Source organism: Protopterus annectens, chromosome 3.part1, assembly GCF_019279795.1.
Source record: "Protopterus annectens isolate FY-2018-M chromosome 3.part1, PAN1.0, whole genome shotgun sequence".
NCBI classification, from domain to species: Eukaryota; Metazoa; Chordata; order Ceratodontiformes; family Protopteridae; genus Protopterus; species Protopterus annectens.
The window spans coordinates 350,318,783-350,337,303 of record NC_056732.1 but is presented as its reverse complement, the minus strand read 5'-3'; the positions used below and the strand labels follow the sequence as shown (position 1 = coordinate 350,337,303).

General features: G+C 46.6%; 1 protein-coding gene across 1 annotated transcript in view; it reads left to right on the top strand.

The window, feature by feature from the left end:
• The window catches only part of TAX1BP1 (Tax1 binding protein 1), a 1,493,491-nt gene that overhangs the window by 1,071,796 nt on the left and 403,174 nt on the right, over nucleotides 1-18,521 (top strand). Inside the window, exon 14 of the mRNA XM_044066810.1 lies at nucleotides 16,575-16,667. Coding sequence (XP_043922745.1) covers nucleotides 16,575-16,667 — 93 coding nt within the window. The remainder of the gene's footprint in view (nucleotides 1-16,574; nucleotides 16,668-18,521) is intronic.

Below are 18,521 nucleotides of genomic sequence, written 5' to 3'. Positions count from 1 at the left end.
GAAGGCCGTCTACTAGAAAAGCTTACTGCGCAAAATGGAAATGGTTTTGTGCCTGGAATGAGTAAAAGGGCCAGAATCCTGGACTTTCATTCTCCTCCATCAAAATCCATGCCTCAGCCATTTCTGCAGAATACAACACTGATCCACCTTTATTCTCTCACCCCCTCTTAAGATAGTTCCTCAGAGGGGCTAAGAATATGAAACCCCCAAGGAAACAACCACTACCTGCTTGGGATCTCAATTTCATTCTAGAAAAGCTGACCTTGCCTCCTTTTGAGCCAGCTGCCTCAACAGATTTGCAATATTTGTCCTGGAAAACAGCTTTCCTTCTGGCTATTACCTCAGCTCGTAGGGTATCGGAACTACAAGCCCTCATGGCTGTGCAGCCTTTTATCATCTTCCATCAGGACAGAGTTTCCTTATGAACCAACCCGTCCTTTATGCCAAAAGTGGTATCCAGGGTAGCTTTGAATCAGGCTATACACTTACCTACCTTTTATCCTAATCCTCAAAACAAAGGGGAGAAATTACTACATTCCTTGGACATCCACAGACAACTGCGTTATTATTTGGACAGAACAAAGCCTTTCAGAAAATCAGAACAGCTCTTTGTGTCCTATGCTATAGGAGCTCAAGTGAAGCCAATTTCCAAACGGACAATCTCAAAATGGATAGCCCACTGCATACGCTTTTGTTATTCTTTTCATGGCAAAACTGTACCTACAGGCATCAGATCTCACTCCACAAGGGCCACAGCTACCTCTGCAGCTTTCCTCAGAGGAGTTCCTACCAAAGATATTTTGGAAGCAGCCACTTGGAGTTCTGTGCATACCTTCTCCAAGCACTACCACCTTCCATTATACTCCAAATCTAGAGCAGGCTTTGCCACTGCAGTCTTGCAGGGCATCCTGGCTCCTCCTAGTTCCACCTAGTGCCTACCACCCCTTTCTTAGCTTTGGGATTCTACCCATCTGTTATGACTGCAGCTGTATGCACGATGAACATAGTACAGTTTTGTACCTACCATAAATGTAGATGTTTGAGTGCTAATACAGCTGCAGTCCAGGTTTCCCTCCCTCCTTCCCCTCTTGGGACAGGCCTACTGGCTAACACCTCCTCATACAACCTGATTGGGGTATTCATTTATGGTGTATTTGCTTGCACTACTGTATTTTGATTATATGGCATTGCTTTATTACACAAATTTATGTATTGCCTTCCTTCTGGGGGCACCTGACATCTGGGGCAAGAAAAACTGAAGAAAATGGCGTCGGCTGGTTCTTTTATACCCCTGTCGCACTGACGTCAGGGAAGAAGCGACGACAACCGACGCCGGACCTAGACTTTGGAATTCGGCCGACCGAGGACCCGCCTGACGGCAGGAGAACCCATCTGTTATGACTGCAGCTGTATTAGCACTCGAACATCTACATTTATGGTAGGTGCAAAACTGTACTTTACCTCTATACGAGTTGTCCGGGACAAACAAGATCTGAGGAAGTTAGGCAGTTGCATTATGGGTAAGGGAGAATGGCCACGAGCCCTGCTGAAGGCCTCCAGCTTTTGTAAAAGGCTGAGATGGATCCCGACCCATCAGTGAGAATAAAGGGCAACATGGATTGCACACGTGGAACATTATGGTAAGCACATAACTTTTTTTTTTTATCAACTGATGTTACCTTATTCAGTACCAAGTATGATTAAAGCTGTATATTTCCACACAAAATACTGCATCTGTATCAGTGTATATGATTCTTCAAAAAATATTAAGCTAGTGGTCGTACGTCCAAACTGTTTCCTATTCATCACCCCTTTTCTTCTTGCACTTAACTCCACTGTAAATACTGTTCGGGCTACAGCAAAAATCTACCTGATTAAAATAAAGGATACAAAAATAACATTTCTATATTATGCTGATGCTGTTGTGTTATTAGTCTTCCTACCTGACTCATCTCTGTCAAATTTCTGTGACACCAAGAAATTGTATTCAGTGACAGGGTACAAGAGTAAAAGTTGTGGTGCTGTCCTAAAATAATAATTTGTCTAAGTGATAATGGTCCAAAATTATTTTTTGGATGATACTGTGCTTTGTCTCTACATTGTAGCAGTTCAGCTTAGAAATGTATTTCATCTGATACAAGTCTTTTTAACATATGGCATACTTTAAAGCTATCTTTTGCATGTAGACTAAACTTTCTTAGGCTAAAAATATATCCAGTATGGATTTTTATTTTTAGAATATTTTACTTCCACCATGGTGAGTTAGCATAATAAAATAGGAAGATTTTGGAAGAAGTTATTATGATGGGGAGAATTCTTTGAATGTTATGTAAGCCCATGATAGCTGTGGTTAGAAATAAGGGTTTCAACAGGGTATAAACAAGAGTTTTTAATCTTAGCACAACTCTAGAGTTATTACTATTTGTGGCTCTTCTGCCTGGTAGGTTCTTGGTAAAGTTTATTTAGTAATGTACGGCAAATCTGACTTTCATAATTTTAAATGAAAGTTAAGGCATACCGTTCCTCAGTATGCTTTAAATCAGTCTAAACTCTCATAAAAGTAACAGGCACAGTTTTACCTACATTCCCTTTCATTGGTTGCCTACTCCGTTTTCAACTTGGCTCTCAAGCTGTATTAAATAGCAGCTGAACATCTGGAACCCACAACAGTATTTTCTTTGAGGAGATACTTCACTTGGTAAACTGAACAGTGCCTATGAAATGCTTGGCACTTTTTTTTAAGTTTAAATACACACCGTACATACCCTAGTAGTTACTAACAATGGGTTAATTCTACCAAAATTGAAGTAATGCATTTTACTTCACTGTATGCCTATCTTTTAACCTGGTCCATTATTTCCTTGGGGCATCACAGCTCATATGTCCCTTAAAACAGACAGTCCAAAGAAAGTTTTGCAATATTCACATGATGCTGTAAAGTTTGATAAATACTCTTTATATTATCTTATTATTTCACTGTGTGGATTTCATATTTTCATTTTTTAAGGATTAAATCAGTATGCATGTTTTCATCTGCACACAGGAGTGAAAAAATAAAATCAAGGATTTTGTATAATTTGTCTTATTCCTTCCCTCTCGCATGCTGCTATTTATAGTGTTAGCCTTCAAATTAGGTAAACTGAACAGTGTGTATCAATGGAAAGTAAGTGACGGTGTGGTGCATTAAAAAAATAAATAAAAATAAAAAAAGTTGGTTCCACATAGACAGTATAATGTATTCAGTTGCCCTACCAGCAGTACACAGAATGTAGTACCTGTGAAGTTGGACTTGGACAGATATCTAAAGCCCAGGTGTCATATTGAAATGCAGTCTGGTGGTTTATTACACACTGGAATATTTTGGGTTGTTTTTGTTGAATATGTCCTATGGCACAGCCACCACATATAGCATTAAGTGCCTTGCCTGCACATTGTTAACATCCACTTTTGTTTGATAATGTCCATCCCATGCCATTGGAAACCCAGTATATACCCAGTGAGGAGAATTCTTTGAGTCACTGTTTCTGAATTACTTAAAAGTATAACACACAATTAACTTAGCCCATGTAAGTCTGTATTTCCTATTAGTTCCTTATTCTGTTCTGACACAAAACTTGCTAAATACTCATTTAAGGACATCCTAAAACATTTCTAAGTTTAGCCATAGTTGGGATTTTTGTGCAGATGGTTATAAAAGTAAGCACCATTAAGTGACCATATGCAGAATTGTGCTGTAAACATACTCTCATGTGGCATATCCATTGATAATTGATCTGAAGTAGTTACTTCATTTGATCGGCAACCTGTGGGTCTCTGATCCGACCTCGGATCCGATCCGGCAGCTTTCCAAGCTCCAAGATCTGAGCTCCTAGCTCCTCCCCCTACCCATAATCCCCTACTACTAACCACATTACCTCAGATCGTTTTTTGCCGCGGCTAAAGAAGCTTCCCTGTGAAGAGCTCCTGGCTGGGTGAGATCATTGCTGGTTTTAAACCAACTTTTTTCAAACAAAGTTGTCGTTGTGTGTATGTTAGCCCCTTTTTCTATTTCTTGTGCTAGTTTTTGGTCCTTTTTGTTAATTTTAATTACTAGCTTACCTTCTCTCCCCTCCCCCTCCTAGTGTTTGGGTGTGTGTGTGAATATGTCTGAAGGATGTAAGGCCGTTTTTTCTAAATGTGCTGAGTGTGGCCACAAGCTTTCTCCAGCTGATGGCCACACTCAGTGCGTTTTGTGCCTGGGGGCAACCCATTTGTCAGAGGCCTGCCAGATCTGCGCGGCCTTTAACCCCCGGGCACTTCCTGATAGGAAGAACAAGCTGATCCTGGCGGGAAAGCTCCCCCAGGAGTCGGCTTCTTCTTCCTCTCCCGTTCGGGCTCCAGCTGCTTCGGCAGCTTCGGCGCCTTCTATCCCCTTAGCTCTATCCGGGACTCAACCTCCCTCTTTGGGTTTGAGCTCTGGGGAAACTAGTGCCTCTTCCCTTAGAGAGAAGAGGCACAAGGATAAGGAAGGACATAAGTCCCACAAAAGGCGGGCCGAACCTCATCCTTCGGCTCCGCCAGTGAAACTACTTAAGTCTCCCTCGAGGGTCTCCGGATCCCCATCCTCTCGGCGCCGTTCACCCTGTTTCTCGCCGGAGCTGGAGGAGGAGGATAGGTCTCCCTCGAGATCTTCGAGGCGGCCCTCCCGGCCCACCTCTACTACTTCGTCCAGGTCGACCCAAAGCATCTCCGAAGCGGATATGGATCGGATGATGCGCCGGTTCTTGCAGACCCAAATGCAGATGGGGATGCTCTTGCCTCCCCTCTGGGAGTGCAACCCCATATTTGCCCCGATCACTCCTTCTCCGACTCGTTTTCGGGTCTCGGAGTCATCGGATCCAGGCCCTTTTGGACTCGGGGAATTGTCAGCGCCGATAGCTGTGGTCTCTTCGACGCCGACTATACCTTCGAGCTTGTCGGACCCGAGCTCTCGGGGCCAAGGGTTGAGCGTCGCATCCGAGGGAGTTGCTGTGTCTTCGGCGCTTTTGGCGTCGGAACACACCTCTGCCTCGGCGCCGACTGTATCGGCTCCGACCCCGATTCCTTCCTCGGATCTGAGGAGATTGCTCTCAGAGGCAGGCGAGAGTGGCTCTCCTTCGGCTTTTGAGGTAGTGGAGACGGTACTGTTGAGGATCTTCCCGATCCCTCACCTGGGCTTCGGATCCACCCGTACCCCCACTGTATGAGGGTCTGTCTTCCATCATCCGTCCATCGGGACAGCCTGCCCAAGCCCTCCAGCTAGTTCCCGCGGAGGAACAACAACCCGTGGACGAGCCCTCTTTGGACAGCCCCACCGAGGAGGTCCCTCGGAAACATCGGTGCAAAAGGAGGCACCTGGACTCCCCCGAGTCCATTACCACAGACACAGACTTAGATGATACCCCAAGGTCACCCCCTGAAGATGTCTCCTTTGGAGACATCATGGAAATGTTGCGTATCAGAGGGGGGTGGTCAGCCCAAAAGCCCTCCCTTGATGAGTCTGTGTTCCTGGAGGCCTTCGAGGCAGGCCCATCTACCTCCTGGGTGTCCCCTCCGGCCAACCCCCTGGTGGACTTAATTACCACCAGGGCGTGGAAGGAGCCCAACACCGTGGAGCCAATCCCTAGGCGCCCCGATAAAGTCCTCAGCCCACCCACAGATAGACAGTCTTGGGCCAAAGGAACCCCCGTTGATGCTATGTTGGTGGCGACGGCCACCAAAAAAGAACTCGCGCAGGAGAGTTCTTCGGTTCACCCACCGGATAAGGAATCTCGAGCGCTTGACCGGATTGGGAAGCGGATGTTTGCTTCAGCGACCTTTTCCATAAGGGCGCTGAACTATATGGCACATACCATTAGGCTACAGCGAGACTTGATTAAGGAATACGCTGCAGCCCCCCCGGAGTCCATGTCGGTCCCAGACAAGAAGGTTTTTGAGACTCGAATGGCCACTCTAAAATCCATCTCTAATACATCTATGCGGCTTCTCTCCCATGCAACGGAGGGAGCCGCTAGAGCTAGCGGAGCCGGGGTCGTCTTGCAACATCTCTCCTGGCTCCGTCTTTGTGACTTCACGGATCCCTTCAAGGCGTCCTTCGCGAACGCCCCTTTTGACGGTTCTGCCTTGTTTGGCAAAACGGTTCGCGACACGCTGGTCCAAAGCGAAAAGGACGGGAAGACGCTGTCTGCCGTCGGAGTCCGCCTCTCTAATCCCCAAAGATCCTTCTCCAGGAATCAGAGGGGACAAAAGAAGCTGTGGTTCCGAAAGTCTCAGCAATCCCATCCTGCTGCAGACCACTCGTCCTCTAGAGGCAGAGGAGGACAAGGTGGACGCCCAGAGGCACAGGGGGGCCACGTCATTTCGGGTTTAGAGAACCATTCTCGGACAGACCCGCGCAACAGCCCTGAGGGCTTGCCCGACTGTCCCTCTCTGGAGGCAGTCGGGGGGCGATTGTCGGAGCACCTGTCAAACTGGGAGTCCCTTACAACAGATCGATGGGTGCTCCGGATTATATCCAGAGGTTACTCCATTCCATTCATAAACCTTCTCCCCAAACCCAGACGTCTCCCCGATGTCCCACCCGATCAGAGGGAGGCAGCAGCTTTGGAGATTGCAAAGCTGCTAAGAAAAAGAGCCATCCAGCCCGTCCCCCCAGATCAGTCCAGATTGGGTTATTACTCCAGGTTCTTTTTGGTGCCAAAGAAAACGGGGGACCTCAGACCCATCTTAGACCTTTCCGCTCTGAACCTGTTCATACCCAAGGAAAAGTTCCGGATGGTCACTCTCCAATCAATTCTCCCCCTTCTGTGGGAGAACGACTGGATGTGCTCGTTGGACCTCAATGATGCGTATTACCACATCTTAATGGACAGACGATCCAGGAGGTTTCTCCGCTTCCGGCTCGGAGCCAGTCATTATCAATTCAGGGTTCTTCCATTCGGCCTCACCTCAGCCCCCAGAGTGTTCACCAAGGTCATGGCAGTGGTTGCAGCCCACCTGAGACTCCAGGGCATTCAGGTCTTCCCCTACCTAGACAACTGGCTCCTCACCGCGACCAACAGGCATCAGCTCTGTGGGGCGAGAGATTATGCTCTGTCTCTCACCCACAACCTAGGCATCTCAGTGAACGAGCAGAAATCCTGCCTGTCCACCACTCAAGCCCTAGAATTCATAGGGGCAAGGTTAGATACACGAATCTCCCGATTTGTTCTTACGTCAGTCAGGCTGAACAGCTTGTCGTATCAGGTGTTAGCCCTTCTTCGGAGACTTGCTCCTCTGGCGGAATTAGTCCTGAGGGCACTGGGGTCTATGTCAGCAGCGATCGGTCTCTCTCTTCATGCCCGCCTGCGAATGCGCATATTACAATGGGACCCTTCAAGTCCAATGGTCCCTGTCGATCCACCCGTTAAGCATGCCAATACCCCTGAGCAGGGTGTGCAGGGACTCCCTTCTGTGGTGGTTGCATGCACAGTTGCTCAGAGAAGGGAGGCCCTTTGTGATCCCCCGGTCGAAGCCACGTTGACCACGGACGCTTCTCGCCTCGGGTGGGGGGGCATTGTTCAGGCAGATCCGTTCAAGGCACGTGGACTTCCCTAGAGACCGCATTGCATATCAGTGTATCAGTGTCCTAGAGATGAGGGCGGTGCTTTTGGCGTTGCAAGCTCTCCACGACCTTCTTCCCCTGGGAACTATTGCAATCCAGACGGACAACATGTCAGTAGTCTGGTATATAAACAAACAAGGAGGGACCAGATCTTATCCCCTGTGTCGAGAAGCCATGAGAGTGTAGGAATGGGCGATTTCCACCAACCGCTTTCTGATAGCAACGCACATTCCGGGACGGTCCAACATATTAGCGGACAAGCTAAGTCGAGTGCTCCTCACTCCATACGAGTGGTCTCTGAATCCGTCTGTTGCGAAGCAGATCTTCCACAAATGGGGTCAGCCTCGCTGAGATCTTTTCACTTCTCCTTTAAACACAAAATGCAGCGAGTACTTCGCGATGGTTCCCCCCATAGGGGAGACCCCCAGAGACGCTCTAGTCCATGCTTGGCCTCCCGGACTCCTTTATGCTTATCCCCCCCTCCCACTCATGATGAAATTCATCCAGAAAGCCTGTCGGTTGGGGAGCAGAGTTATCCTCATAGCCCCATTCTGGCCTCGACAGATCTGGTTCCCCTTTCTGCGGTCTCACAGTATGGCTCCTCCATGGATTCTGGATCCCAGTCCAGACCTAATCTCGCATCCAGCGAGATGCCATACCCCAAACCTGGTCAATCTCAAACTTACTGCTTGGTTGATCCAGTTCCATTAATGGCTAGGACTCCCGGTATCTCATCCCCCATTAAGGCCATTCTGGTGGCGGCCCATAAACCGTCTACCAGAAAACTCTACAACAGTAAATGGAAACGTTTCTCCATCTGGGCCAAAGACAAAGACTTGGACCCATTTACTGTCCCTGTCCCGACTATTCTGGACTTCCTTTCCCTGCTTTTTAGGCAGGGAGCAAGTGCCTCCACGGTCAAGGTGCAGTTGGCGGCCATCTCCCATTTTCATGTGGGGGACAGCATAGGCTCCTTAGCATCTACAAAGTTGTGCAAAACCTTCTTAAGAGGCGTTTTCCTTTTGAAACCACCTGTAAAGACTGTGGTGCCCCCGTGGGATCTCACTCTGGTCTTGCAAGCCTTGACGAGACCACCTTTCGAGCCTGCGGCCTCAGTTCCATTGAAGTTCTTATCTTGGAAAACGGCTTTCTTGGTGGCTATTACGTCAGCCAAGAGTGTTTCAGAATTGCAAGCTCTGTGTATCAAACCTCCGTACCTTATTTTTCACAAGGATAGAGTGTCCCTCAGGACTAATCCGTCTTTCTTGCCTAAGGTGGCTACAGAATCAAATATTAATCAATCAATAAATCTTCCTGTATTTTTCCCAAATTTTCACAACAAAGGTGAATACACATTGCACAAATTGGATGTACACAGACAACTGCGTTTTTACTTGCACAGGACTAGAGAGTTTCGCAAGTCGGACCAGTTGTTTGTTTCTTATGCAAAGTCAGCCATGGGCAAGGCAATTGTTAAAGTGACTGTAGCAAATTGGATCTGTCAGTGCATTATACTGGGATACACTTCGTCTGGTAAGCCAGCTCCGGTTGGCGTCGTGCTCATTCCACAAGATCTGTAGCTACGTCAACAGCCTTTTGGTCTAGGGTTCCAGTAGACGATATTTGTTCAGCAGCTACCTGGTCCTCATCTCATACGTTCATTTCTCATTACAAGCTGAATATGATTTCCAGGAGTAGGGCTTCTTTGGCTCCGTGGTGCTTCGGAATATCCTTCCGTAAGGACCACCCAGGTTCTTGTAGGTTAGCTGGGGACTCTGTCCCACAGGTTGCAGATCAAATGAAGTAACTACTTCAGATAAAGAAGTTATGTACTCACCATAACGTTCCATCTGAGTAGATACTTCATTTGTCTGCAACCGGCCCCCCCTGCCATCCCCCGAACCTGTCGGGAATTTTCTGAACACTCGGAGTTGGTTTCTGTCTCAAGTTGGTGAGGCAAAAAAACGATCTGAGGTAATGTGGTTAGTAGTAGGGGATTATGGGTAGAGGGGAGGAGCTAGGAGCTCGGATCCTGGAGCTTGGAAAGCTGCCGGATCGGATCTGAGGTCGGATCCGAGACCCACAGGTTGCAGACAAATGAAGTATCTACTCAGATGGAACGTTATGGTGAGTACATAACTCCTTTTTATGGTCAGTTAGAGTGGTAACATTTTGGTTTAGAAAACAGTGCTAGCACCTGGCACATTGATAATGATGTCATATCTGGGCAGACCTAGAATCCTCAGACTTCATTTTCGGAGATTACATTTAATAGCACACATAAAACTGCAACACATCAATATTCAGTATACACTATACTAGTAGTATCTGGTTTTGCATCACAATTTTGATACTTGAGGTACACTGATAAGGTACGTGTTTAGCCAAATGTTTATCTGTCTAGTATTTTCTTTAGTTTAGTGATGCTGAAAAGCTTGCTGATCTCTGTGTTGGTTTAGTGGTTGCAAACTTCCCAGGATAACTTTCATTGAAGATAGAATGTTAAGTTGTCAATCTCGCCTTCATTCTTGCTGGATGGGTTCGGAGCCGATCCTTGGCTCCGACTCGGCACTTGCTAAGCTCGAGAGCTAATTTTACCAGCTCGAGGCAACCCTATATCCCATGATGCAAGGCGGAGACTACCCAGATCTCGTTTGCCGCTAACGAGGTGCCTTCTTTTACCAGCTCTAGGTAAGTGAACAGTTTCTGAGACTTTTCTTCTACCCCCTTTAAATTTATATATATATATTTGTGTTTTGTTAACCTAACGACTTACTTTAGCTGTATTCCCGTCAGTGTTCCCTTTTTTTCGAGTAATTTATTCCCTTTTCCCTAGTTAGGCCTTAGGCCTTCCCCTCCCTAAATTTTTTCCTGTCAGGGATTGTTTGTGTATGACTGTGTGTTATCCCTGTTTATTTTAAATTGTTGGACTGAGTGTTTTTGTCTGTGTGTGTTACTATTGTGTTTCCTCGACACAGTCATGTCGAAGGACACTAAGGTCTCAGGCTTCAAGAAGTGTGACTCGTGCTGTCAGAAGATGTCTCTGACAGACGGTCACACTTCTTGTGTTTATTGCCTGGGACCTTCGCACCTGCAGGACTCTTGTGCTATCTGTCATGCTTTCAGCCCAAGAGTCCTGCAGGAGCGAAAAAATAAGCTGATATTAAGGGGCTTATTAAAGCCCGAGAGCTCCCCGACTAAGTCGGTGCCGGGGAAGCCCTCGAAACCTGTTAAGCCTTCAGCTCAGACTTCCAAGCCGTCGGCTTCGGGTTCATCCTCACCAGGTTCGAGATCGGCTCTGGCCGGAGCCGATCCTTCCACCTTACCAGTCTCAGTATCGGCTCCATCCAGCGCCGATACTGTCAAATCCAGACACTCAGTTTCGGCTCCGGCTGGAGCCGACGTATCTTCGGCTCCGTTGGCTCCATTGATCTCAAAAAAGAGATCTCGATCCCCTTCAGTGGAATCTATACATTCGGCTCCGAGATCACCCTTGCTCTCGGAGCGGAGCCATCGGAGCCGTTCTTCTCGGTCATCCAGGCTGTCTCGAGAGAGTGGTGAGTAGACTATTAAGCTCTCAGGCATTGGCCCAAATACTCCATAGCCCATCTCAACAGACGGTAGCTATTTCACATCCACCAAACATTCCTCCCTCGACTCTCTTACAGAGCTTGGAGCCAGAGCTCCTTGGAACCGGCACAGTTGTGACTTCGGAGCCGATACCACCCCTTTCGGCTCCATCGTCCTCGGCTCCGATTTCCTCCTTGAGACCTTCATTGGAGGGATCCGGGCGTCTGGTCTCTCTCGTCGGCTCCGAGGGGGGCGAGTGGCATCGGACCCTTGTCCGACCCCGTTCTCCCTCTCGCAGCTTCGGCGTTGGTGAACTCGGCCCCGACATCTGCCTCGGAGCCTTCCCTCTCGGTGAGGCCTGGGGTTCCTATCTCTTCGGAGCGGGAACTTTCTGGTCTCTCTGACGGGGGAGCCTTCGAGGTGATGAGGAGTGTACTAGCCCCTGGGCTTAGTCAACGGACAGTTCCATCAGCTCCTCCCACTACAGTGCCTGCTGACGTCTCTTCCCACTCTCTTGCTCCCGGACCCAGAGATCCAACGCCTCACCTTTCCCCATTGGGAATATCTTCCTCTTCCGAGGCTTCTCCTGATCCATCAGGGAACCCCTGAAGAGGACATGTAAGAGGAAACATCTAGACTCCCCTGAGTCTACTACATCAGATACTGACTTGGCTGAGTCGAAGGGATCCCCAAGGTCCTCCTCTGAGGATGTCTCATTTTCAGACATCCTTGAAATCCTTAAGCAGAGGGGGAACTGGCCCTCCCTTAATCCTTCCGAGGGCGAGTCAGTATACCTGGAGGCGTTCGGATCTCGACCCTCCACCTCCTGGGTGTCTCCGCCTTTCGACCCTCTCATGGAGGTAGTGGCTCGGAAGGCGTGGATGGCTCGATTCGTGGAACCTATCCCTAGGAGGCCTTCAAAATTTATTACGGCCCCACAAGATAGACAATATTTAACAAAGGGTGTCCCAGTTGATGCCATGGTGGTGGCTGCTGCCACCAAGAAGGAATTAGCTGATCCTTCAGTACCTGTCCATCCTCCTAACCAGGATTCTAGGACTATAGACAGGTACGGTAAGCGGATTTTTTCTTCATTGACTTTTGCCATGAGATCGCTGAACTACTTATGCCACTTCACCCGCCTTCAAAGAGATGTTCTTAAAGAGTTGGGAGAAGTTTTACAGGATCCGTCAGCTGCTGGGTCTCAGGATAAGATTAGCTCACAGCTAGGAATCCTTAACTCCATTGCTAACTCCTCCATGCGGCTCATTTCTTATGCAGCCGATGGAGCGAGTAGGGCCGCAGGCACAGGAGTGGCTTTAAGGCGTCAGTCCTGGATGCGGCTTTGTAATTTTGCAGACCCCTTCAAGGCGTCCTTCACAAACTCCCCCTTTGATGGCTCGACCTTGTTCGGACCTCAAGTGAAAGACACTTTGACTAGATGCGAACAAGATGGCAAGACTCTTTCTGCCGTAGGAGTCCGTTTCTCCAAAGGACAGAAGGGAGGGAAAATTTAATTCCGCAAATCTCAAGGAGTCACGCCTGATGCACGAAGTCAGTTTACCCCCAGAGGCAGAGGGGGTAACAATAATAGACGCCGCCCTAGGGGCAGAGGTGGTCCGCAGAATCAGGGTAGCAGAGAGCCTCTTTCTGACAAACCCTTCCAGCATCCCTGAGATGTTGCCCGATTGTCCGCCTTCGGAGGCAGTCGGGGGAAAATTATCGCTGTACCCAATAGCCTGGCTTTCCCTTTCTCAAGACAAATGGGTACAGTCAATTATATCTGAGGGTTACAAAATTCCCTTTATTCAAACCCCAATTCAACAAAAGGGAACCCTTCCAGACGTTCCACCCGGTCTAAGGGAACTAGCAGTACTAGAAATATCAAAATTGCTAGTAAAAAGAGCCATCCAGCTAGTCACAGCGGACCATATAGGATCCGGAATCTACTCAAGGTTCTTTTTAGTTCCTAAAAAGACAGGGGACTGGAGACCAATATTAGATCTGAGCAAACTCAACAAGTTTGTAAAGAAATCAAGATTTCGGATGGTCACGCTTCAGTCCATTCTGCCATTTCTGGGCAAGGACAATTGGATGTGCTCGCTAGATCTTCAGGATGCGTACTATCACATATAAATTCACAGACGCTCCAGAAGATTTCTCCGCTTTCGGCTGGGGACCAGTCACTTCCAATTCAGAGCCCTGCCCTTTGGACTCACTACAGCCCCCAGAGTGTTCACCAAATGCATGGCAGTGATTACAGCTCACCCGAGACGTCAAGGATTCCAGGTGTTTCCATATCTAGACGACTGGCTCCTCACTGCCACCACCAGGCATCAACTTCTCCAAGCCAGAAATTACACCATTCACACTTGCAGAGGGCTAGGAATTTCTATAAATTTTGAAAAATCTGCCTTGTTGCCTTGTCAATCTATTACTTTTATAGGCGCAAGATTGGACACCGTACAACTTTCAGCAAAGTTAACAGACCAAAGGATCTTGGACATTCAAAGACACGTCCAGGTAATTCTTCTCAGCAACAAAATTCAGGCCAGATTTGCTCTGAAGGTACTGGGTCTTATGGCGGCCGCCATAACACTTCTTCCCCTCGCCCGCTTTTACATGCGTCTTCTACAATGGATGCTATTCACCCAATGGTCTTTTCAACAACTTCCCATGCGTCATGAGATCATAGTAACTCCAACTTGCAAAAGACATCTGACTTGGTGGATATCGTCCCCTCAAATCCATCAAGGCAGACCATTTGTTCCTCTTGCCCCGGTTGCCATGGTTACATCGGACGCCTCCCTGATCGGGTGGGGGGGCATTATCAGGGCAGAATGGTCCACGGCACTTGGCAACCTTTCGAGTACCATCTGCACATAAATGTTCTGGAGATGAGAGCAGTGCTTTTAACATTGCAAGCCCTCAACGACTCTCTTCCCCTGGGAACTATTGCAGTCCAAACGGACAATATGTCCGTAGTGTGGTATATAAACAAACAGGGCGGAACCAAGTCCTATCCACTGTGTCGAGAGGCTCTCAGACTTTGGCAATGGACAATCTCCTCTCACCGGTTTCTGATAGCAACGCACATCCCCGGGAAATCCAACATCATAGCGGACAGATTGAGCAGAGCTATTCTCATGCCTCACGAGTGGTCTCTCAAACAGTCAGTGACGGAAGAGATTTTTCAGAAGTGGGGCCTTCCTTGCTGCGACCTTTTCGCTACACCTCAAAACAGCAAATGCCCAGACTTCTTCTCTCTCTTCCCCCTTCCAGGCCATCCCCCTAGAGACGCTCTAACCCAAGATTGGCCCCGGGGACTTCTTTATTCCTTTCCCCCTTTTCCGCTGATACCTCAGCTAATTCAGAAAGCAACCGCCTTGAGAGCCAAGTTGATTCTCATTGCCCCTTATTGGCCTCGACAGATATGGTTTCCGTTTCTACATCATTACCTCTTGGTACAGCCATGGCATCTGGACCTGGTTCCGGATCTTCTGACCCACCAGTCGGGTCAACTGCACCAATCCATACCTTCTCTCAACCTCACTGCTTGGTTGCTCCACTTCCATCCTTAGCCAGGCTTCCTATGATTTCTAATCCTGTACGGGATATCATAGTAGCTTCCCTAAAATCTTCTACCAGAAAGATTTACACTAGTAAATGGCGACGTTTCTCTTTCTGGGCAAAAGATAGGAACATAGACCCCTATACTGCTCCAATTCATTCGGTATTGGACTTCCTAGCTGACATTTTTCATTCAGGATCCTCTTCTTCCACAGTGAAAGTTCAACTGGCAGCCATTTCAAATTTTCATATAGGCTTTTGGACCACAACATTATGTCACATAAACTTTGCAAGGCATTCCTTGAGGTATCTTTTTATTGAAACCTCCGATTAGAGATCCCCCACCACAGTGGGATCTAAATTTAATTTTAACATCCTTGATTCTTCCCCCGTTCGAACCTGCAGCTGCCTGTTCTTTGAAATTGCTTTCTTGGAAGACACTTTTTCTAGTTGCCATTACTTCTGCCAGAAGAGTATCTGAGCTTCATGCTCTCTGTATTCACCCTCCCTATCTAATATTCCACAAAGACAGGGCATCTCTAAGGACTAATCCGTCTTTCTTACCAAAGGTGGCATCGCAGACGAACCTAAATCAATCCATTGATCTTCCAGTATTTTTCCCGAATTATTCTGATAGAGCGGAACAAAAGTTACATTATCTTGATGTTCACCGCCAGCTCAGATATTATCTGGACAAGACTAAAATTTTTAGGAAATCTGATCAACTGTTTCTATCCTATGCAGAGAACAGGAAAGGCCTTCCAGTTTCTAAGGTAACTTTATCTAGATGGCTGTCTTCTGTGATCACTTACATTTATCAGCTCAGAGGCAAAGAGTTGATTTCTAACCCAAAAGCCCATTCTACCAGAGCTCTAGCTACATCTACAGCTTTTCAAGCTAGACTTCCAATAGACACTATTTGTGCAGCAGCCACCTGGGCCTCTCCTCATACTTTTGTTTCACATTACAAATTAGATTTGGCCTCCAGAGACAGAGCGAATTTTGGTTCCACCGTTCTCAAGAGTCTGTTCCATTGAGCCACCCAGGATAGAGGTGCTTGGGACGCGGTCCCATCCAGCAAGAATGAAGGCGAGATTGACAACTTAACATTTAGAAGTTATGTACCTACCATAACGTTCCATGTTAGTTGTCTTCTCTCGCCTTCTTTCTTGCGTCCCGCCCTCCATCCCCCTAGCCTGGTCAGACCGGGAAGATTATGCATCTTCTATTAAGAGGTTATTACCTTTTTCTAGCTGTTCAACTTCTAGTGTCACTAGATTACGTTGATCCTTTCTAGAGGGTTATGATGTTATTTAGTATTGTTATTTTTCTTCCTCCTCTTCAGTTGGAAGAAAATATTGCTATTTCTTTAGCTACCAAACGAGATCTGGGTAGTCTCCGCCTTGCATCATGGGATGTAGGGTTGCCTCGAGCTGGTAAAATTAGCTCTTGAGCTTAGCAAGTGCCGAGTCAGAGCCGAGGATCGGCTCCGAACCCATCCAGCAAGAAAGAAGGCGAGAGAAGACAACTAACATGAAACGTTATGGTAGGTACATAACTTCTAATTATTTTACTTTGTGATGCAGCACTGCTAATACTGTGGTATATCATTATCCTCTTGCTTCTGTTCTGGAGATAACAAAAAAAAAAAAAACAGTTCAAAGAACAAAATTATTCAGTTGCAGTATATTTAAAGTAAGCTTCATTTTATCCACCAAGTGAAAACTTTTATATATTGTCTGTTTTGTGTATTTTATGAATTTGATGTTGGCTGTTTTATTCATAGTTTATGTAATACTGTATATTTTATTAGTCACAGATGGCAGAAAAGGACTGCAAAATAAACCAGCTTGCAACAAAACTGGAAACCCTTACAAAGGACATTGAAAAAGTGGATTTGAGTAAGGTATAAAACTAGAACATTAATAAACATTTTCTGTTATTCCTTCAAAAATTATAATAAGCCACCTTTAGATGCACAAAATATCCGATTTCATATGTCTACCGTTACAGCTGCAAAAGAAGCAATTATGTTAAAACATTATATTGCCCTTTTCAATGTTTTAATTCTTGCTTATTCATTAACTGCATTTTGAAATGTTATATTTTCATTGTCATACTACTTTGTATTTTATTTACTTGATTTGTGCATTATTTGTGTAATTCTGCATCTAAATCAAGTAAAACAACCGAATCGGGGACAGAAACATATGATAAGCTAACATACAGCAAGGAGAGACTTCAGTAAATTAGTCTACAAAGCTCATTGTGCAAGAGGTTTGATGGACTGCTAGCTGCAAAGCCTGATACACTCCATAAGCTACTGGAGCTAGGAATTCTACTGAAACACAATTCCAACTGCTCAGATAAGGTAGAATCAGTGTTTATTACTCAGGAAAGGAGAAGGAAAATAAAGAGGTGTGAAAGAACTGTAAGAGGATCCAGGGCTGGAATCATCACACGATTAAAAGTTAACCCCTTCAGGCCTGTACTACCATCCATTCTACTGGCTAATGTTTGCTCCCTGGAAAACAAAATGGACTGCATAAGGCTAGAAGTAACTAACCAGTGCAAGGTGAAAAAATCTTGCGTATTTATCTTCACTGAGACTTGACTGAGCTCTTGCATAAATGACAGTGCAGTTCATGTAGAGGAACTATCATTATTTTGTGCAGATAGAATACAGTCTCTCTATGGGAAAGCAAAGGGGTTGGTGTCTGCATCTATATCAATAACAATTGGTGCAGCAGCTGTGAGGTGGTAAAGACACACTGCTCTGAGGACCTAGAGTTTATCACTGAAATTCAGACCCTTCTACCTACCAAGGGAATATAACAGTGTCAGCATCACAGCAGTATACATACCTCCCAGTGCCATCAGAAACGAAGCACTAGCTAAACTATATCAGTGTATAAATGATTTGCAAAATCAAAATCCTGACTGAGTACATATAATAGCAGGTGACTTCTATCAGGCAAACCTGAAAACAGCCCTACCTCAATACTTCCAGTATGTAGACTTTGCAAACAGAGGGGAGAATACACTGGACAAGGTCTATACAAACATTAAGCTAACATTTAAGGCAGTACCTCACCCCCACTTGGGTAACTCAGATTATCTTGCCATTATGCTGCTACCATCATACAGACCACTGCTGACCAGGGGGAAACCATCAATGAAGCCAGTGAGAGTTTGGGAGCAGTCTCAGCACTACAAGAGTGTTTTGAGAGTATGGACTGAAACATCTTCAAGGAGACGGCCACAGTAAACCAACACATCAAGCTGGAGGAGTACACTGAATCTGTGATGGGTTGCATCTCAAAATGTGTTGACGATGTGATGGTCACCAAAAGCATCATCATAAGAGCCAACCATAAGCCCTGGCTAGCAAGTGAACTGTACATGCTCCTGAAAGCAAGGAGTCCAGCATTCATGTCTGGTGACAGAGGCTCTCAGATTGGCTAGATGTCAATTATACAAAGGGGTGAGGGAGGCCAAATGCAAATATGATCAAAAGATCATGAGCCACTTCTCTAAACAAAAGAACTACAGGTGCCTGTGGCAGGACATCCAGTCTATAACAGATTACAGGTCCCCCGTCTTCACAGTGTGATAATGATATGGAATTCCTAAACAAGCTCAACACCTACTTCAGTAGGCTTGAGGAAGGGAACAAGATAGCAGCAGTGAAAATCACCAACAACCAGCGTGAGGAAGAGCTTAGCCTCAACACTGCTGATGTCAAAAGGACCCTATGAAG